We start from the raw sequence: 23268 nt of genomic DNA on the forward strand, positions 1-23268 counted from the left end.
AGACTGTTACAAAGTGCTGACTGTTACAGAGAGCAGACTGTTACAAAGTGCTGACTATCACAAAGTGCAGACTGTTACAAAGTGCTGACTGTTACAAAGTGCTGACTATCACAAAGTGCTGACTGTTACAGAGAGCAGACTGTTACAAAGTGCTGACTATCACAAAGTGCTGACTGTTACAAAGTGCTGACTGTTACAAAGTGCTGACTGTTACAAAGTGCTGACTGTTACAAAGTGCTGACTGTTACAAAGTGCTGACTATCACAAAGTGCTGACTGTTACAAAGTGCTGACTATCACAAAGTGCTGACTGTTACAAATTAGTGACTGTTACAAACCTCTGAATTAAAAAAAAAAAAAAAAAAAAAAAAAAAAATTTAAATACAGCACAGCCAAAAAGGTGAACAATCTGCACACATATTCTCTGATTAGTAATGTATTATTTTATTAAAAGCTAATATATATATATGAAGTGCAGACTGTTACACAGCAAATGACATTGCACATAGAATAATTTATTTATTTATTTTTTTGCATTGTTGACCTGGTTGATTAAGCCGAAAGAGCTAACGGCTAGTTCTGAATGTCTAAACATGGCTTTAAGGTATTCTTCAAGCTATGTGTGTACTGTATGATGTGAAACTGTGAATCTTTTTAAAGGTCCTCAAGTCATTCAGTGTGAAATTATCATTGCTTTCTGAATTCCAGAAATCTGTTCACAGAGTCCATGTTAATTAAAAGATCACGCCTCATGAATTTAAATAGTGGTGCATTAAATTCAATAATTGAATTTTAGCTAAATTGCCTTAAATCTTCTCTCTGTGACCATAAATGCTACTATAGAGTAGTATCTGAAAAAGAATCTATTCAGCTGAGCAAATAGGAGAATTATTGGTTTGTGGGCATGGTTTGTTTTGTCTCACTTGTAAGCTACTCCTCACTCAGAGGAATTAATGTAAGTAAATAATCTTAAGTAAGGTGTAAAGCACTGTGTGCTACAGTAAAACTACAGTAAAACCCTAACAGGGTGGTGTAATGATGCAGAGTTACTGTTCTGTACACCACAATAATTTCCCAACAATTAGTTTTTAATTTCTGTCCATTTAAAGGAGCATTAGGTAAGAGTGGACATTTTTTCCTAGGCTTAGATTAGCTCTTAGATTAGCTCTTAGATTAGCATTTACCCTCACAACAGGGTTTCTCTGGCAGTTTGGTGGTCTTGAGATCTGAACTCATAACCTTCTGCTCCACTGAGTTATTATCAGCTAGCATCAGAACTCCATGTCTCCATGGCTATTGTTAGCATTTTAGCATTTAGCTTTTGCCTATTTGGTCATTATAGTGACATTATAAAATGACGTGAAGTGCATTTTTAGTTTTTTCAGTCAAATAATAAACTCACTAACGTACTTCTGCATATTTTCTAGTTCATTTGTACTATAAAAACTCCCTAAGCCTGTAGCCTCTGTCCTGTAGTCTTTCCTGTAATATAAAACGTAACATTTCAGCTTTACCTCTGACTGTTAGCTCTGATCCATACATGTTAAATGCTAACATGTCAAACGCTTTCTTTAATTCGCTCCTATGGCGCATCAGCCATAAGAGTTACTATAGAAATAATAATGTCTTAGGAAAAAAACACATTCATTTAAACCTGTGACAGAAAATGTGTTGACAGTCTGGTATACAGTGTCGAATAAGTTATTAATTATATAAACGCACATTAAAACATAAAGAACTTCGTTATATTCACAGATCATATCTGAGCACATGACCTTAAGGCTTAGCTGTACATGACTACGATGACAACAAAGATGAAAACAATCAGTGCCGTGAGAGCCTCCAGATTGCTTCGGTGTAAAAAAAATCTTCTCTGTCCCAGCTGAGGAAGTGTCTACACGCCTTTAATAGGCATTAATGTGTAAACAGGAGCTAAATCTGGCTACTGTCGACATTCCTCGTAAAATTAATGAGTGGGCGGGTGTCTTAAGATGGGAGCGCTTAGTTTGGGTGACCCCTAGGTCACTTTTTTAGTGTGTGTTTGTGTGTGATGTGAGTTTACAAAGTGTGTCGTTTGTTTCCTGTCCGGTGGAGGTGGGCGGCACGTCTCAAAAGGTTTACAGCACAGACGGAATTTAAGCGGAATGTATTGCTGATAGAGATAACCATTTCTAACTGGAGAGCAGTGTTGGCTGGAATCCAAGCTCTCGTGTGTGTGTGTGTGTGTGTGTGTGTGTGTGTGTGTGTGTGTGTGTTTAATGTTCTCTAAGTACCTGTGATTTATGACCAGACCTCTTCAGAAACCAAGTGAAGTTCCCAGCGCTTCACATGTTTTAGTAATCATGATAACTCACACACGTCCTTGACTAGGTCACGTCTTTTTATTATAATATTTTCTCTCTTTTTTCTTTCATTTACAAACAAAAAAGTGACATACGTATAAATAACTTTATCACGTTATATCTTTTCGTCACAGCTTAAATGACATGCCCTCCTCAATAAAGCACTATTGGACACACATAAGAAAGCAGACAAACTGGAGACACACACAATATTGTCAGCCGCATTGTAATAAATACTTTATCAACAGTGACACAGCAAGCACCCGGGTTTAAAAGGTGTGCAACTTCCAACAAAATCCACCAAAAGTTTCACAAGTGTGATCGTCCGAGCATTTTTTTTCCCTGCGGCGTTCAGGAATTTTAGACCCAAAAAGCCACCAGAGATTGAAGTATAAAAAGAAAATACACACAGGACATTGAGGAGGAATGTGTTTCCCATCCTGTGTAATTTATGACCTGAATGGGAAAGAGAGAGAGAGAGAGAGAGAGAGAGAGAGAGAGAGAGAGAGAGAGAGAGAGAGAGAGAGAGAGAGAGAGAGAGAGAGAGAGAGAGAGAGAGAGAGAGAGAGAGAGTGTTGTCATTCATTACCTAATGGAGATTTCATCCCTTTCACAGCATTATGAAGACCTGAAAATGCTGTGAGGACATAGTTCTTGGTTCCTCTTATTGAATCATGATTAGGATTAGTTTTTACCTCACGATGTTATAAGATCAGGAATGTTTTTTCTCTGTGGGCGTGGCCACAGGACTGACACAAACGAGTAGCTGCCACCCTTAAAAATAGTCCTGTCTTCACCCCTGTCTCTTCAGCTCTAGTACTCCTGTGTGTTTGAATAAAAGCAAACAAACCACAAAACGCCTGACAAGCTGCCAGTATATAAAGTTATGTGGGAACTTTTCACAGTTGCTACTTACAGAAAATTTTATTTAAAATTTATTTTCAATGTTTTTCAATTTAGTGTCTTCATTTACTCATTTTATTATATATATATATATATATATACTAGATTAATTCTGATGAATTCAGATTTGTTTCACCCAAACAACTATTTTTTTCATGGCTATATTTAAGAAATTGGATTAGTTAACTAGGTTAATGCTGAAATCTGGTGTGCATCACTTATGAGGACTTATGATACCTACTTTATGGGGACCAAAAAAAAAAAAATTATATCAGAAGGAATGGTGGAAACAGTGGTTAGGTTTGTGATCAGGACGATCAATTTTCTACAGAAGGGCAGCAGCTTTTCTCCTGAAACACACACACATACACGTGTGGGTGAGGACTAAGGTTTACTCAACACGGATGCTTTTACAGTATTTGCCCAACAAAACCCAATGGATATTAAACTCTGATACGGAAAGGGCTTATTTCCCCCTTTGTGTAGAATTTCTGAACTGTAATGATGCAGTTTGTGTGTGTGTGTGTGTGTGTGTGTGTGTGTGTGTGTGTGTGTGTGTGTGTGTGTGTGTGTGTGTCGTGTTACGTGTTTATACATCAACCTCAATGGTACCAGAAATATTTTAACACAATAACACAGGACACCATGAAGGAAATGCATTGAAACATGGATAAACTATTGCCATTTTCATCCATGTGGAAGGTTTGGGTCATTTTGGGCCCTTGTAAGGTCATAAATACCCAATTGTATGTTAGGTCAATTTTAAAATTTAATCCTATGATGAGATTTTCAGCTCTGCTGGCTGCTTGCTCGGGGAGAAAGCGAAACCCGATTCATCAACAGTCGATACAGGGAGTCGAACACCAGCTTGAACATCTGTTCATTTGCTAGGAGCCACATTAAGTTGTAATTTTTAAATTGTCCTGCTGAGCAAGTGGTCATGAAATTTTCCATAATGCACTGTGAACATTTGTGTTTTAACATTCGGAAATATCGTCAAGCATCACTTTACTTCACAACGGCCGACTTGTCTGAGCTCATCGTGAAATAAAGTCGAAGCTTTGTGGCTTTGCGTGTGCAGTCAGAGCCGTATGAACTGACTAGCTAGCTACTGATCTACCTGCAATAGCTTAAAGTTGTCATGTTCTCTTTTTTATTTACATAAAGCCACAATTTTGAATACAGCCAAATATTCACACCCAGGCATTATTTAGTGCAGTATGATGGCTAGTGAGGGTCAAATAACACACTGTATGTCCAGCAGAAACCCCGCCCCTCCCTTTGCAAAACAGGAATGATGTTCCCGGTGTGCACCATTTTTCGATCACGAGAAACTGTTCATATCCCCTTTTTAAAACCGATTACCATCAAAAACCTCAAGAAGTAAGATTTTCCTCAGACGTCACATTCCTCTGTCCCTACTGGATGGTTTGTGTTGTGAATTCGCTCCTCTAAGCAGATGTCCTCAGTCAGAGAGCTGCAGTTACTGGTGCCCTCCTGAAGCCCCGCCCTGCTGATCCCTTGCGCCAGCCTTGCACCGTTCTGGCAGATAACCACAAGATGGCGGCTCTCCTCTGCGGGCGGGGCTGAAGCTGCAGAGTCAGGGGTGTCTGAACGTTCCGGCGGTAAAGGCATGTTGCCACTAGCGCCCTTCCCATGAGCCGTTTGGCTGTGTGTGTTGCGATATTCCTCCTCAATGTCTTTCCCAAGCTTCCAACGCTTCCATCGCTTCAACATCTCATTCTGTACCTGGACATTACGGAGATTATTTCAAATGAAAAACATTACTAACATGAAGGACTGATTTACTTCAAACCAAACACGGTGTTCTCACCTCTTTGTTAACAAAGCAGTACAAAATGGCCACCAGCAAACCCTGTGTGTGGAGAGAGAAGAATGTAAGACAAAATTATTACAAGATTTAACCAATGCGAAGTTTATCTAGTTAGCTAAACTGGCTAAATCAGTATATTTAACTTAGTGTCACAGCAATTGTTTTTTACAACAGTCTAATGTAATGTCTGCCTGTCTGTCTAATAACAAGTTTTTTCCACATTGATGATGATGAGGAGGAGAAAGTCAGCTAAGTTAGCAAGCTAGCACGAACCACCTGTTATAACTTTGGCTACTTTGCTTTATTAACAAAACCAGTCAAAATACTAACACCCTCCTGATACTACAGTATCTCACAGAACATTTTTGTAAATATTTTATTATAACTTTTCATGTGACAACACTGAAGAAATGACACTTGTAATTACAATGTAAAATAGTGAGTGTTCAGCTTGTATAACAGTGTAAACTTGCTGTCCCCTCAAAATAACTCAACACACAGCCATTAATGTCTAAACCGCTGGCCACAAAAGTGAGTACATCCCTAAGTGAAAATGTCCAAATTGGGAACAATTAGCCATTTTCTCTCTCAGATGTCATTCAATTTCTACCGCTTTTATCCGAACTTCTCGGGTCACAGGGAGCCTGTGTGTCATCTCAGGCATCCTCGGGCAACATGGCAGGATACACCCTGGACGGAGTGCCAACCCATCACAGGGCACACACACTCTCATTCACTCACGCAATCACACACTACGGGCAATTTTCCAGAGATGCCAATCAACCTACCATGCATGTCTTTGGACCGGGGGAGGAAACCGGAGTACCCGGAGGAAACCCCCGAGGCACGGGAAGAACATGCAAACTCCACACACACACACACAAGGCGGAGGCAGGAATCGAACCCTGACCCTGAAGGTGTGAGGCGAACGTGCTAACCACTAAGCCATCGCAGGGCGCACACACACACACTCTCATTCATTCACGATGCCAATCAACCTACCATGCATGTCTTTGGACCGGGGGAGGAAACCAGAGTACCCGGAGGAAACCCCCGAGGCACGGGAAGAACATGCAAACTCCACACACACAAGGCGGAGGCAGGAATCGAACCCTGACCCTGAAGGTGTGAGGCGAACGTGCTAACCACTAAGCCACCGTGCCCCCCTCCCTGGTGTTATGTGACTCGTTATTGTTACAAGGTCTCAGGTGTAAATGGGGAGCAGGTGTGTTAAATTTGGTGTTATCGCTCTCACTCTCTCATACTGGTCACAGGAAGTTCAACATGGCACCTCATGGCAAAGAACTCTCTGTGGATCTGAAAAAAGAAGTGTTGCTCTACATAAAGATGGTGTAGGCTATAAGAAGATTGCCAAGACCCTGAAACTGAGCTGCAGAATGATGCAATTCAATTCAATTCAATTCAAGTTTATTTGTATAGCACTTTTTACAATAGACATTGTCACAAAGCAGCTTTACAGAACATAAACATAGAGCAGAAGGTAAACAAACCAAACACGATGATGGCCAAGACTGATGGCCAAGACCATACAGCAGTTTAATAGGACAGGTTCTAGACGTTGTGTTTGGGAAATAGACGTATGAATGCTGCCAGAATTACTGCAGAGGTTGAAGTCTTAGGGGGTCAGCCTGGCAGTGCTCAGGCAACACGCCACACACTGCATCAAATTGATCTGCATGGCTGTCATCCCAGAAGGAAGCCTCTTCTAAAGATGATAGAAGACAAGAAAGCCCACAGTTTGCTGAAGACAAGCAGACTAAGGACATGGATTACAGGAACAATGTCCTGTGGTCTGATGAGCCCAAGATAAACTTATTTGGTTCAGATGGTGTCAAACTTTTGAGGGAACTATGAATGCCAACATGTCTTCTGACATTCTGAAACAGAGCATGATCCCATACCTTCGGAAACTGGGCCACAGGGCAGTGATCCAATATGATAATGACTCCAAACACACCTCAAAGATGACCACTGCTTTGCTAAAGAAACTAAGGGTAAATGTTATGGACTGACCAAGCATGTCTCCTGACCTAAACCTAAACCTAAGCACAAGGTCTCTAACATCTGCCAGCTCTGTGATGTCTTCATGGAGGAGTGGAAGAGGACTCCGGTGGCAACCTGTGACGCTCTGGTGAACTCCATGCCTAAGGCAGTGCTGGAAAATAATGGTGTCCGCACAAACTATTGTGGCCAGCGGTTTAGACATTAATGACTGTGTGTTGAGTTATTTTGAGGGGGACAGCAAATTCCCCCTCACTCACTCACTCACTACTTTACATTGGAGCACAGTGTCATTTCTTCAGTGTTGTCACATAAAGTTATAATAAAATATTTACAAAAATGCTAAGGGTGTACTCACTTCTGCGAGATACTATATGTCAGGTTAGCTAACCTAGCATCATCAGTAAAAGATCATTAAGTTCAGATTGTTACAACTTTTTACAAATAACCTTTTGCTTCTAAAAAGGTCACCTTTTGACCTCTGACCTGGAAAGAGCTGAAGAAAAGGTCATAGAAGAGGCGAATGAGCCGCAAGAGAGATTCTCTGTCCACGGACTCATCGATGACAAAGGTGAAGAGGATGGCGTGAATCCCCAACAGTGGAATCAGCGTAAGTGTGGATTTAGCCAATCTGATGAGATTTTTTCAAATACAATACATTATATAAATATATATTATATTATATTATACTGTAATCTAACGTGTGGTATTATAAAAACTTTTATAAAAACTTTACTGGAAGCAGTGGAGTCATTACCTGAACTTATAGTCTGTGTACCTCATCTGATGAGCTTTAAGTTTGGACATCAGGATCTTTATAATTCTAATAAATATAAAGAAATTAATCTGAAGAAAGAGAGAAAGTGGAGTGAGAGTAGAAGAAAAAAATGCTGTTTGTAAGGCATTATTCATGCAAGCAGGACAAACTCTGAAATAATGGATTTGGACTCTGAAGCTAATAACTGGGTGTTCACTCTAAAAGAAACACATAAGAACATGTGCATGGTGTGAACCTGTTAGCACACGTGTTAGCAACCTGTTAGCTAGTTAACACTGTCCAACCGGCGAAAATTGGGGAACACACAATAACAACAGGGAGCTTGTAACATGTTACTGAACTTCATCCACAAAGCCAATCTGGAAGTATCAAAACTGGTAGCTGTTATTCACACCATATATTGTGGACAGATGAAAATGTCTCCCTCATTGTACACAAGCATAAATAGGCAATCATTCTGCAGCCTTTCCAGAATGTAAATGCGTAGAAGATACTGACTCTGGAAGCAGTGGGTGGAACTAAATTACCCCATGAACAAATGTGTAATTGTGACATACAGTACAGTACCGCATGCCCTAAAGGGTATAAAGAGGTACAGCATCTGTAAAGAGGTATAGATCTAAAGAGATGTATGTGTAACAGTGATTAACCACCTTGTTAACTTCTTCGCTACTCTTTTGTGCTATGGGTTACTGGGCCGTTGCCGCTTTTCCTAGTTTCTGAGGTAAGTCATTTATAAGTCTGTTTGTCTTACCAGATAAGCAAACAAGATGGGTGAGCGGATGATCCACCAGTAGCCCATGTTTACATTCTTCTCCCAGCATCTGCACACACAATACAAATGAATCACAAACGGGATTTAACACCACAGCTGTAAACACATTCCGCATGTGACTGAGTCCAGATCATATGCTCGTTAATCACACACCATTTTTCAGCTTCTAAGTACATGCAGGACAACACGAGGACTTCAGCTTCTGCTGGTCTTCAGCATGTAGGCGATAATGCATATAGTGATAATGTAATTTAATGGATAATTTGTTAGTCATGAAGTGAAGAATTGTTTTCTACCTTGGACACATCTGCTATGCTATGTAAATGTTTCAGTTGTTTGTTAACCCGGTTGCCATGGTAGCTGATTAATCTCACCTGTTGTTTCTTACACCTAATGAGTGTCAAAATCATTTCTATGCCAGGTTTACTTACTCAACATCCATCTATTCCTCTCTTATTCTTTATTCCTCATCTGATTCATCTGATACGCATCACAAACATATTTTCATTCAATGAATTTTTCATTTGAAATATCCTAGGAGTCCTACATGGAACTTATGAAAATTTTACACATCTAAGTAACTCTTATTGATGAATCCGTGACAATGAACATGAATAACTTTCATACTGTTTCTCCGTATAATTCTACTGGAAGAACGATTACTGCCATAATGAGTCGGTGTAATGGGAGGATTTGCTCTACTGCACTTGTTGGATAAGATATGTCAGGGATCATCCCGGACTTTTGGCCATGTTATTGTTATTGTTATTGTTGTTGTCATGTGACTGCCCCGCCTTCGTTCACTCCTCCCAGTGTCCACGCCTGTTCCCAATTGTCATCATTGACTTTCATATTTAAGTGAGCTTCGTTGCAGATGATTAGTTAAGTTAGTCATTGTTAGGCATTGTTATAGTAAGTGTCGTCATTTGTATTGTTTTAGTTATCGTCTTTTACTGTCTTGTCGTTATTATTTATTAAACCCCTTTCATTTGAAGCTATCCTGCGTACAGGTCTGTCTCCTTCCTCCCCTGGTTGTGACACATGACAGAACTGAACTAGTTTTTGATTTAGAACAGCTTTATTTTATCACCTTATAAGAGCTCTGTGCTCTATCACCTCCCAGACTGAGCACCAGCAGGTTAGTCACATGGGCAGGAAGTGATAAAAATAAAATCCAATTATTTCTCAAATGAAAAATGATATTATTCATTAGGTAGAAACCAAAGACACAAAATAGACACCGACGGTATTTTGAAACATCACCACGGCAACCAGTTCAGGTGCTTGTTATTAATGTCCTAGAAAGTTTTAAGTTTCTATAAGCTGCACTTTAAATAAAGTGCCTTTTGCTTTAAAGTGTGACTTTTTTCATGCTAGCATGAAATTGCTATTATTTCTGCTGGGTTGTCTTTTACTCATTAAATTACTTTAAAAATTACATTAAAAACTTTACATAGGTTAGCTTTCACAGGCTAGGTTAGCTTTCACTGCTTTACTCAGACTCAAACAGAATGTACAGCTAACATGACTGGTAACACTAGCACTTACACAAGCCCCACCCAAGGTTGGCCACACCCACTTTGCCATAAAAGGAAGAGAACTAATTACATATAGGTGCTGATACAACAATTATTCAGAAATCGATAGCAGAATTAATTATATCAAACTGGTGAAGGGTTGAAAGTTTTCAGTACTTACAGATCATTTTCATACAGATATTTCAATGTCACCCACGGCAACACGAATATCACCGGCGCACCTGGAATAAAAAAGTCTATGAATACGTAATATAAACATTGATTCATTCATTTAGACACTTCCAGTCCACATTCAGATGTACAATTGCAACCCTGATACACAAAAGGAGGCGTGTTCTCTTTAACTGTCAGTCTCAACAAAGGAGGCGTGGTCTCTGTAACAGTCAGTCACACTAAAGGAGGTGTGGTCTCTTTAACTGTCAGTCTCAATAAATGAGGCGTGGTCTCTGTAACAGTCAGTCTCACTAAAGGAGATGTGGTCTCTGTAACAGTCTCAATAAAGGAGATGTGGTCTCCCTAACAATCAGTCTCACTAATGGAGGGGTGGTCTCTTTAACGGTCAATCTCACTAAAGGAGGAGTGGTCTTTTTTACTGTCAATCTCACTAAAGGAGGCGTGGTCTCTAACTGTCAGTCTCACTAAAGGAGGCGTGGTCTCTGTAACAGTCAGTCTCACTAAAGGAGGCGTGGTCTCTGTAACTGTCAGTCTCAATAAAGTAGTCTTGGTCTCTAACTTTCAAACTCACTAAAAGAGGCATGGTTTCTAACTGTCAGTATCACTAAAGGAGGTGTGGTCTCTTTAACTGTTACAGACTGTGGCACACATCCACAAACACTCACACACACTCTCACACACACACACACACACACACACACACACACACACACACACACACACACACACACCCCAGCCGATGCACAGGTACACGTAGAAGTAGTTTCTCTCTGAGAAGACGGTTATGACCAGGAGGCTGTGCAGGTACAAACCCTCCACCAACAACCAGTAATTATTCGCTATCACACTGTACTGCATCATCACCATGGCGACCCGACATCCTGCAGTTATCTGTCATTATTACAAAAGAACAGTTTCATTCATAGTAAATATACAAACTCTATTTCTATTTTTAATAAGTAAAATGCGAAAATATGTTAAAAAGTTTTATAAAAATGTTATATATTTGTATTTTGTGTGTGTGTGTGTGTGTGTGTGTGTGTGTGTGTGTGTGTGTGTGTGTGTGTGTGTGTGTGTGTACAGTACCTTGATGTCAAACATGCTCTGGTCCTGGTTGTGGTATTGTCCTGTCTGTGTGTTGATCAGATCCAGCAGTGCGTCTTTCACCAAGATCGACACGGCACGCAGGATGAACGAACCGAACAAATTCATGTGAATGTTGTTCCTCATGCAGTGTAACTTCCTGTACAATCACACACACACACACGAACACACACACACACACACACACACACACACACACACACACACACACACACACACACACACACACACACACACACACACACACACACGCACACACACACACGCACACACACAGTTCATTCCTGTTCTCACTCCTGTTATAGCAGCTCTATACATTCCCTCATTCCCTTAACAGCTTATTCTTTCTCTTAAAGTTTATTACACAAAAACAACACAGCTTGTCATGTTACCATAGAAACCGTAAACTTCTCGGTCCTGAACGCATCAGAAACTTAAAGTTACGGCACTGAAAGTGCTGACACTGGAGACTCCTTCCATACATAATACATAAACATCTCCATTTATAAAACCACCATACCAACAATTACACACATTATTAATGTATATCTGTGGAGCGCTTGCTGTTATAGTTCCTGTGTATGAGCTGTTACTATGGAAACTAACACAGTAGAGCAAGTGCATTAATATAAACCATGACAGTTTTTGGAATACAGCTGTGAATTTGAATCGTTTTTTTTTTTTTTGTGTGTGTGTGTGTGTGTGTGTGTGTGTGTGTGTGTGTGTGTGTGTGTGTGTGTGTGTGCATTTTCACCTGAAGGCTGCAAGGATTCCAAGAGCAAGGACCAAAGCTGCCAGAGAGAGTGAATAACCCACTGTATACATGACCCTGAATTTACTTACAATCCGCCAATACTCTTCCTACACACACACGCACACACACACACACACACACACACACACACACACACACACACACACACACACACACACAGAGTAAGAAAACAGTTCTGTTTAAATAACACTAAAACATTCTATTAAATCAGCCAAAAGTCTTTACTAGTTGCCTTGAAGCTACAATGCTTCAATAACACTATGTTTCAGTATAGGTCTCAAGCCATGACCACTTTTCCAGTGATGCCACACTATGAAACATGAAGTAGACGTTATCGTGTAGCTAACTGCTGGAATGTTATTTACATTTTTTTCATTATAACTCTGCCCCCCGGTGGCCATGCCTACCAAAGAACGTTTGAAGGAGAAATTAGAAATTGGGGATAAACATTAAAAGTGATGTGGATCAGGAACACAGGTTTATACTGTATACTGAGCTTAAAATAGGAAAGGACATCTCTTAACACTAAAGTCTTAGTAAGTCCTCAGTAATATAAATACATGTCATCTCACCAGTCGCACGTCATTCTCGTCACACTCTGTGGTGTTTTTCCCGTCGGCCCATCGACCGTCTGCACCACACACTCGATACACTTTACCCTGCTTAACTACACACACACACACACACACACACACACAGGAGGATAGTGACAAGCTACAGAAACATGTTTTCTCTGGATTTCAAACAGTAAATCATTTAATTATTTATTCGTTTTATTTAGTTTTGCATATATATATATATGCGTGTGTGTGTGTGTGTGTGTGTGTGTGTGTGTGTGTGTGTGTCTCACCTTTGTGATACCACGGCAGATACCACGGACAGGAAACGTTAACGATGGAGCCAGGCAAGCCATCAGGCCAACATGTGTAGTGATCAAAAGTCCTGTTACACACCAAACCTGATAAAGAAACACACACATTATATTTATTTAACTCAGTTGCTGAATTAATGGCTTCACACACACACACACACACACACACACACACACACACACACACACACACACTTCAGTGACAAAATGCCTCAGTGTGTGTGTGTGTGTGTGTGCGTGTGTGTGTGTGTGCGCGTGTGTGTGCATGAGTATGTGAGTTTTTTTACCTGTAGCAGGTGGGCTGCTGCTGAAGCTCTGAATGCATTCATTCCTGTAGACAGCCCATTGCTCTCGTAGCTCCTTCAGAGCCAAACAGACCTACAGAGAGACGACACACCCAACTAAGAATGTGGACACACACACATGTATACACATATGCACACACTCCACCCACATACACACACACACACACACACACACAACACACACACGCACACACGTGTACACATATGCACACATTCCACCTACACACACACATAAGCAGACACACACCCACACACATACACACAAGCACACACACACAATTATCACCTACACAATAGCACCGTGTACACTATATCACATCATCAGGAGTTTTATTTCTGTCTTATTTCCCCAGATACTAACAGCTACATGTGTGCATTTGATTATATATAATTTATTTTTCTTCATTATTTATTAAAGAACCAACGCTCATAGCCATGAGCCATTTTAATTCATTTATCTTTATAAAAAGCAACTATGCTATACTATACAGTACTATACACTACTATACTATACTATACAGTACTATAACGGTACTATACTATACAGTACTATACTATACTATACTGTACTATACTGTACTATACTATACTATACTATACTATACTATACAGTACTACACTATACTATACAGTACTATACTATACTATACTATACAGTACTATAACGGTACTATACTATACAGTACTATACTATACTATACAGTACTACACTATACTATACTATACTATACTATACTGTAATAATCTTCCCTCATCCTACCAAGACATGTATTGTACATATTATATTACACACTACTATACATATTATAAGATAGCTGAAGTCTAATCTATCTCTAATCTAATCTTTGCTGTTCTGCTTTATTCCTCCATTCCCCTAATTCTTTTCTCTTCTTGATTCACTGTCCTCTTCTTCTGATCCTCATCACATTTCAAGTGCAGAAGGAAATATAAGTTTAGTTTTATTTTATATAAAGCTGAACATCAATAATTTAACATCTTAAAATTAAAACAGATAAAAATGGCCACTCAATCAGGTCCAACGCAACACTTTCACTTTGTATCTCAGGGTTTCAAACACATCAAAAGGCATTTTTTTATTTTATTTAGAAAGCTAAGAGTGTAATGCTGCTGTAGTATGAGACTGTGTAGAGTAACATTGTGTAGTGTAACATTGTGTAGTGTAACATTGTGTAGTGTAACATTGTGTAGTGTAACATTCTCTAGTGTAACATTGTTTAGTGTAACATTGTGTAGTGTAACATTCTCTAGTGTAACATTGTTTAGTGTAACATTGTGTAGTGTAACATCGTGTACTGTAACAGTTTGTAGTGTAACATTGTATAGTGTAACATTCTCTACTGTAACATTGTGTAGTGTAAAATTGTTTAGTTTAACATTGTGTAGTGTAGCATTGTGTAGTGTAAAATTGTTTAGTGTAACATTGTGTACTGTAACATTGTGTAGTGTAACTGTGTAGTGTAAAATTGTTTAGTGTAACATTGTGTACTGTAACATTGTATAGTGTAACCTTGTGTAGTGTAACACTGTGTAGTGTAACATTGTGTAGTGTAACTGTATAGTGTAACATTGTATAGTGTAACATTGTGTAGTGTAACTGTGTAGTGTAACATTGTATAGTGTAACACTGTGTAGTGTAACATTGTGTACTGTAACTGTGTAGTGTAACACTGTGTAGTGTAACTCTGTAGTGTAACATTGTGTAGTGTAACATTGTGTAGTGTAACTGTGTAGTGTAAAATTGTTTAGTGTAACATTGTATAGTGTAACCTTGTGTAGTGTAACATTGTATAGTGTAACACTGTGTAGTGTAACATTGTGTACTGTAACTGTGTAGTGTAACACTGTGTAGTGTAACTCTGTAGTGTAACATTGTGTAGTGTAACTGTGTAGTGTAACATTGTGTAGTGCAACTGTATAGTGTAACATTGTGTAGTGTAACTGTGTAGTGTAACATTGTGTAGTGTAATTGTGTAGTGTAACATTGTGTAGTGTAACTGTATAGTGTAACATTGTGTAGTGTAACTCTGTAGTGTAACATTGTGTAGTGTAACTGTGTAGTGTAACATTGTGTAGTGTAACTGTATAGTGTAACATTGTGTAGTGTAACTGTGTAGTGTAATTGTGTAGTGTAACATTGTGTAGTGTAACTGTATAGTGTAACATTGTGTAGTGTAACTCTGTAGTGTAACATTGTGTAGTGTAACTGTGTAGTGTAACATTGTGTAGTGTAACTGTATAGTGTAACATTGTGTAGTGTAACTGTGTAGTGTAACATTGTGTAGTGTAATTGTGTAGTGTAACATTGTGTAGTGTAACTGTATAATGTAACATTGTGTAGTGTAACTCTGTAGTGTAACATTGTGTAGTGTAACTGTGTAGTGTAACATTGTGTAGTGTAACTGTATAGTGTAACATTGTGTAGTGTAACTGTGTAGTGTAACATTGTGTAGTGTAATTGTGTAGTGTAACATTGTATAGTGTAACATTGTGTAGTGTAACTGTGTAGTGTAACTGTGTAGTGTAACTGTGTAGTGTAACATTGTGTAGTGTAACATTGTGTAGTGTAACATTGTGTAGTGTAACATTGTGTAGTGTAACACTGCTGCTGGTGGACATGCTGTTATGTAGAACAGTGTGATCTTTATCCATCTCTGTTTATCTCTTCAACCATCTGCCTGAATGTGCAGGAACGTGTCAGTAACAAAGATTTTAAATAGGTAAAGGGTAAGAAAAAGCCTACATTTCTGCATTCCCGTGTGTGTGTGTGTGTGTGTGTGTGTGTGTGTGTGTGTGTGTGTGTGTGTGTGTGTGTGTATGTGTGTGTATGTGTGAGTGCGTGCGTGTCCGTTATGCTTAAATGCTTTTCAAGTTGATGTGAATGATATTGAATGACTGGTGTTAATCTTTGTGTATGTTTTGTGTATCTGTCTGTGTGTACGTGTGTGCGCACGCATGTATGTTTGGTGCAGCCAAAAATATCTACAGAAATTATTATGTCAACCTAATGATTATGTCATCTATGTAAACTTTTGTGTGTAGGTTAATAAATGTCAATCTATCCCCAAGCATGTTCAGGGCACAAATGGTTACATTTAGCCACGCCCACAAAACATTAACGTTACTAACAGTAACATTAACATTAGTCTTTTGATACCACTGAAGTTTATGATGTTAGTGCTTATATTATCCCGTTGACACTAACGCAGTAACAAAGCATCACTCATGTTGTCTAGGACAAACCCTGAAAAGGTGAGGGTGTTACCTGTGTGTGTGACGAGAATGTTAGCAGGATCAGGAGCAGCCGCAGGAACATCCCTCAGCCTGTGAGTCAGATCATCACTCTGCCACCATCAGCATGTCACCTACAGGAAGAGGAAGTTCAGTTCATCTCAGATCATCTGTGGACAAAACATGTTGTTTCCTGTTTGCACAAACATTCTAGCTGCCCTTGTTTTTCCTCTCTGTCTTTAAGCTAACAAAAGTCACGTAGCTGAGAAACATGTTACTCCGCTTTCTTCCTTGGAATGTTACAAAGTGCCGACATTGGAAACTGCTGTCAGAAATGTCCCACAAAACGATCATCACATCATAGACTTGTTTGCGAGGTGAATCCGCTGTACGCGTGCGTCCCTATGGACCCTCTGTTGCTACAGAAACGAGAAAGTATCAGAACAATATAATATAATATTAATATAAACCTGTGCTACAGTAGAAGCCACAGATCTGGAGAATTCATCAACACCCGATGACCAATCAAAGTCCAGAACACTGCAGCACTGTAGTGTTAATATAGTAACAAATAATCTCGGATGTCTCAGAAAAGAAGTTTTATAACTAAATGACATAATGTACAATATGGTTCTCTGGAGTTTTATTTGGGAATAAATTTCAAGTTCAATTTTCAGATTAATTTTTACTTCAGTATTTAAAATAAAATGAACTGTCTTTAAAGCTGTGAGACGTTTTGTACTTGTACCCAGAATTCAGCAACAACTCATTTTTTAGAGTGAATTAAAAAATGCATGGTGCTAGCTCAGGGATTATAAGGTTCTTTATTCCCAGCACTGGCTCAGAACTCGTAGGTTATAGGGCCCTTGAGCACGACCCTTAACCTTTAAAGGCTCGGATGCTCAGATCGTTTCCTACTAAGCCTTCTTTCTCATGCATGCCTCGGTGCATGGGCCAAGCAACAGTGCTATCATGAATAAAATACACACTTTATAGTTTCCTCAGCCATAAATAAGACTACATGTGCGGTGTACATGGTGTATAATCATCATTATCATCATCATCATCATCATACTTGTGTAATCTAAAGTAATACGATACACAGGAAGTGTGTGAGTGGGCAGGCATGAGAGTGTGTGTCTCTCAAACACACAACGACAGAATCTCATGTAGCACAAAGGCATCTTTTTAATGAGTACAAAACGTTTTACAGCTTTAAAGACAGTTCGGTTTAATTACTGAAGTAAATATTTTATTTTAAGGAGGCAGAAAGAACTCCTGAGAACCATAATGTACCATGTCATTTAATTATAAACTTGTTTTCTCAGACATCCAAGAAAAGCCAATATTATTGGTTATTGTGTATATTAACACCACAGAGCCGCTGAGTTCTGGACTCTGATCAGTCATCAGGTGTTGATGAATTCTACACAACAGTGGCTTTGACTGAAGTGCAGGTTTATATTAACGCGCTCCCTCTGATACATTATCGTTTCCATAGCAACAGCTCATTCACAATAACACGTACAGCGGAATCCCCTCTACAATCGACAGCTGTTATAACGTGAGATTGGATGTTCTGCAGTATTAAATGTATATTAACTATAAATCCATTAAAAAATATATCATGCATGTTTTCTTTCATTGGTAAATTCAATTTTTGGTATCAGGAACTCAACCAGAACTAAAAAAAACTGCTAATGGTTGACTGTCATGTTACAGGTACTGATACAGCTGAATTCTAACTTAAAGAAATGATGTTACACAGAAAGGGTAAAGTTCTGACTGAACATTGACAGTAATGACAGTACAGTACACACACCAATCTCTAGCCACATGCTGCACAAACAACAGAATGACTCAGAGGTGCTTGGCCCCGATGATTGCTGCTTGCCGCCAGACACCATGTTTGTGTTTGAAAGCATAAACTTCTACTCAGCTTTCATCATGGTGCCATCTAGGTGACCTCTGGAAGGACCTCCCGAAGTCCACGCCGCTCTCGATGTGGGAGAACAGAACGGAATCTGAAACGTTTCTGCAAAAAACACCTTAAGAGTGGAAACATTTTTTGGCTAAAACGTTTCAAATTCCATTCTATTCCACGTCGTGCTGCAAGAGGTCTGACTTTCTGCTACTAAAGGGAACAACCTCAGTATTTCAACATGATGTAAAGGCCAATATCTGTCACACACACACACACACACACACACACACACACACACACACACACACACACACAGTCAAAAGTATGTGTTTGTGTGATACATCCACACAAAGTCTGCATACTAATGCTCACTTGGTAAAAGCCTGTGTTTCTCACAGAAAGATACACACACACACACACACACACACACACACACACACACACACACACACACACACACACACACACACACACACACACACACACTCACACACACATGCATACAGTACACACATGCACACTCACACACATGCACACTCACACAAACCCACACACATGCCTTTAACTTAGTGGGTCCCAGAGTGCAGATCTAATTTGACAGCTTACGTCCTGAAGATGTGAAACAAATTATCTTCTGTGTTGTGGTAATTACATTTCTGTGTCTGATCCACAGCAACTGTGCTCTCTCTCTCTCTCTCTCTCTCTCTCTCTCTCTCTCTCTCTCTCTCTCTCTCTCTCACACACACACACACACACACACACACACACACACACACACACACACACACACACACACACACACAGGCTTCAAAAAAAGCAGCAGTGACTCAAACTGTTGTAGCTGCCACAGATAACACAATCGATAACATCCCTCTGTATTTGGTCACTTTACTAATATACTGTTTGCTTAGAGAGTACACACTTCAGCACAAAACAGAGAGAGATAGATAAAGAGAAAGAGAGAGAGTGATAGAGAGAGAGAGAGAGATTTCATATTTTTTAAATGACATTAAAAGTGCAATAAATTTCAGATAAACTAAATCACCTGAAATTAAACTGTTCATTCTTCAAGATGGAAAAAGTCACAAAGACCTAAAGTTTCACTGTCACTGAAACCAAACACAAACCAGAGACGGAAAGAAGTTCACTTAGGATCAGAGGTGAGAAGTGTTAGCATACTGAAATAAAAAGGTGATAATGTGTGTGTGTGTGTGTGTGTGTGTGTGTGTGTGTGTGTGTGTGTGTGTGTGTGTGTGTGTGTGTGTGTGTGTGTGTGTGTGTGTGTACGCGTGTGTACGCGTGTGTTAGTGTAAAATCACATATACAGAGAAGCATAATAAAAGTAACAGATACTAAAGATAAACATTATGCAAATATATTTACTGAAAAAATCACACGTGTGTGTGTGTGTGTGTGTGTGTGTGTGTGTGTGTGTGTGTGTGTGTGTGTGTGTGTGTGTGTGTGTGTGTGTGTGTGTGTGTGTTTATGTTTGTGTGTGGTTCTCTCATGAAAGAACTTGTTCTTAGTCTGAAATTCCTGCCCAAATCTGTGTGTGTATAATTCACAATGGGAGCGCATTAGCACTAATGAAATATGCCACTAAGATGAGATTCAGGCAGCGCGGCTAAGACGTATTAGCACTGACCGCGCGTGTATGTGTGTGTCTCGGTGTGTTTAAACATATTTATGTGAGTTCAAACATCAAGAGTTCTAAACCCCCTTATTAAAATTGCCTTAGCAGTCTGAGTGTGTGACTAAGCGTGCTAAGCTTGAGATGTAACCATAACACTTAACACACTTCAGCGCCTGATGCTAGCAAAGTTCATATTATTAATCAATAATATGCTAGCTGTTTAATTTCTCACGGAACAGAAGATAAATTAAATAAAAGTGTGTAGATGAAATGCTGCCACATTTTCTGTTACTAACATTAAAATAAACCGAGGTGGCGGTTTAAGATACTGCGTGTAAACATATAGTTTATAACGTTTGTAAACATATAGTAGCTTATCCTTCAAAAAGTTGCCAATGTTTCTTCATAGCAGAGCAAATTAAATTTACAGAAATGCTAATTTACTATGTTGTGCTTTTCTTATTTTAATTACACAAGTAACCTAGATTTCTTTCTCTTGCTTTCATGTTACCTCATATCACAATGGACGTCAACAATAAAACACACCAATGCCATCACCAGTCCACATTCGCAGTCCGGGTTTCTTTTCTCTTTTTTTTTCAGGTTGCACTGCAAAGTGCTTGTGTCTAAGATGCCGTTGAAGAAGTTAGACATAATTTAAAAACCCTCAGTCTCGGGGGTATGAGGAGATATCCTAGAGCTTATTTTCCATCAACAACATTTATACTGCTTATATCTGAGGGGTGGAAATGATTTATTGGTGCTGAACCCATCAGCAGTGTTTGCTTGTGGAAAACTACAGTTGAAAATGTAGACGAACATTATAGAGAATTCAGCTCACATGTGGTGGCTTTTTCTGGACTGAATCCCGGATGTGTATCATCAGATATAATAAACCTGATATTTTTCTCTCACATGTGGAATCTGATCTTGGTCCTGCAATGTAGATTGAATATTATAAATGGCTATATAAATAAATAAATAAATAAATAAATAAATAAATAAATAAATAAATAAATAAATAAATCAGGGATGAAAGAAAAACAAGAAGAAAAAAAACAGATGGTTGGTGAATATGAAGAAGACAGATATTACTGAAGAGGGATTTTCTCTCGGTTTTTTTTTTTTTCTGTAGGGTCTGTGCTCATGGAATCGGTGACCATCCACAGACATCTGCTGAATAATAAGCAGGAAAGATATAAGAACAGATATGAACAAGAGCCAGTGCTTTGGGTTTGATGTCTTCAACTCTAATAACAAATATTAGAAAAATAAAAAGGTCCATCCTGCTGTGGACATTGGTGTAGGACACAAGAGGATCTGAAATAACAGGATATCCACAACAAACTCTTTCAACTCTGAGCATGAGCACAAGTGTACAACATTTCTCTTCTCTGTGATCCTCGGGGGAAAAAAAAAACACACATTCAGGTTTTAAAGTACTTGAAGCCTGGATGTTAACATAACGATTTTAAGGTTTAAACACCGTATACTGTAGACCTGGAATTACTCACTCACTCACTCTCACTCATTTTCTACTGCTTATCCGAACTACTATCTCAGGCGTCATCGGGCATCGAGGCAGGATACACCCTGGATGGAGTGCCAACCCATCACAGGGCACACACACTCTCATTCACACACACACACTACGGACAATTTTCCAGAGATGCCAAACAACCTACCATGCATGTCTTTGGACCGGGGGAGGAAACCGGAGTACCCGGAGGAAACCCCTGAGGCACGGGGAGAACATGCAAACTCCACACACACAAGGGAATTATAACATACTAATATAATGATGTTCTGGTCCAAAATTAATGTAAATCTTTACAAAATTAATGTAAAGATTACAGACATATAACCAAAATTAAATTAAATTAAAATTTCTCTAAAACTCTAAAAAAAAAAAGAAAAAAAAAGGTGTTAAGAATGTGAAAACTCAAAAGCATAAAACATCACAACAGATATTTGCTTTAGCAAAACTGTATATTCACATATATTCAAATATTTCTAAAAGTTTTGACTGTCTGAGAGTCCGACGCCAAGTGACAAATAAAATTCATTAATTTAGAATTCTGCTCCATTCATAGAAACAGAAAAAAAGCAGTTTGATTGAACCAAAATTTTATGGGAAAAAAAATTATTAAATTATCAATTTACAAGGAAAACGGACATGAAAATTAATATCCATACTGGATATTTAATTGTGGATAAAGAGGAAATTACCCTCATAGGGAAAAAACACTGTTTATATAAAAACACTACAGTGACAAATGAGCATGTTTATCTCTCTATAATGTGTTTATATTAATGGAGCTAAAACGCAGCAGCCATTTTTAACTTTTTTTTTTCTCTGCTTGTTTGATCGCAACATTATCCAGAAATCCATTTAGCTTGAATTTATTCACTTTATTTATTGTAAATTTCCATATTTCTGCCTGATGACACAGTGTAAACATCTGAATCCACCAGTGAAATCTTTTTTTTATTGGACATCACTCACTGCTGCATTGACCTTTTATTATTTTATAGGTTTTATTATTTCGGTTCAGCTGAATATCCTGTTCACAAAGCAGAAATATAACCTGTTTATAAAAGATTTCCACTGTTTCTGCTCCAACTATCTGCTATAATGCTGAGGCCTGAACTCTGTTTATTGGTCAGGACTTGAATCATGTTTTAGATTTTTTACTGTTTACTCTTTTTTTAATAAAACATTAACTTCTCTGGAATCCCCTTCAGCCTCATAACACTGACACAGTGGAGCTTGTGGGGACCTTTGGCTTGGTTCCAATGAGGACAACTTTTTTCTTATGACCTAAAGCAGCTGAGGTTAAAGGGTTAAAGTCAGGTAGAAGGTCCTCAGAAATATATTAACCTGTGTGTGTGTGTGTGTGTGTGTGTGTGTGTGTGTGTGTGTGTGTGTGTGTGTGTGTGTGTGTGTGTGTGTGTGTGTGTGTGTGTGTGGTGTGTGGGTGTGTGTTTGTGTGTGTGTGTGTGTGTGTGGTGTGTGTGTGTGTGTGTGTGTGTGTGTGTGTG

General features: G+C 38.9%; 1 protein-coding gene across 3 annotated transcripts in view; it reads right to left on the reverse strand.

Moving 5' to 3' along the window:
* Positions 1 to 2809: 2809 nt before the first annotated feature.
* gcgrb (glucagon receptor b) overlaps positions 2810 to 23268 on the reverse strand; it is a 31761-nt gene continuing 11302 nt past the window's right edge. For 2 of the 3 annotated variants that reach the window (XM_047803543.1, XM_047803544.1), the window contains exons 2-14: positions 16704 to 16803; positions 13403 to 13493; positions 13095 to 13202; positions 12817 to 12911; positions 12224 to 12330; positions 11452 to 11608; positions 11097 to 11256; positions 10352 to 10412; positions 8633 to 8702; positions 7858 to 7946; positions 7572 to 7731; positions 5079 to 5120; positions 2810 to 4993 (exon numbers count right to left, since the gene is read on the reverse strand). In XM_047803543.1, coding sequence (XP_047659499.1) covers positions 4640 to 4993; positions 5079 to 5120; positions 7572 to 7731; positions 7858 to 7946; positions 8633 to 8702; positions 10352 to 10412; positions 11097 to 11256; positions 11452 to 11608; positions 12224 to 12330; positions 12817 to 12911; positions 13095 to 13202; positions 13403 to 13493; positions 16704 to 16754 — 1545 coding nt within the window. In that variant the 5' untranslated portion in view covers positions 16755 to 16803 and the 3' untranslated portion in view covers positions 2810 to 4639. The remainder of the gene's footprint in view (positions 4994 to 5078; positions 5121 to 7571; positions 7732 to 7857; positions 7947 to 8632; positions 8703 to 10351; positions 10413 to 11096; positions 11257 to 11451; positions 11609 to 12223; positions 12331 to 12816; positions 12912 to 13094; positions 13203 to 13402; positions 13494 to 16703; positions 16804 to 23268) is intronic. The other variant, XM_047803545.1, reaches the window with a different exon arrangement.

Source organism: Tachysurus fulvidraco, chromosome 18 (genome assembly GCF_022655615.1).
Source record: "Tachysurus fulvidraco isolate hzauxx_2018 chromosome 18, HZAU_PFXX_2.0, whole genome shotgun sequence".
NCBI classification, from domain to species: Eukaryota; Metazoa; Chordata; class Actinopteri; order Siluriformes; family Bagridae; genus Tachysurus; species Tachysurus fulvidraco.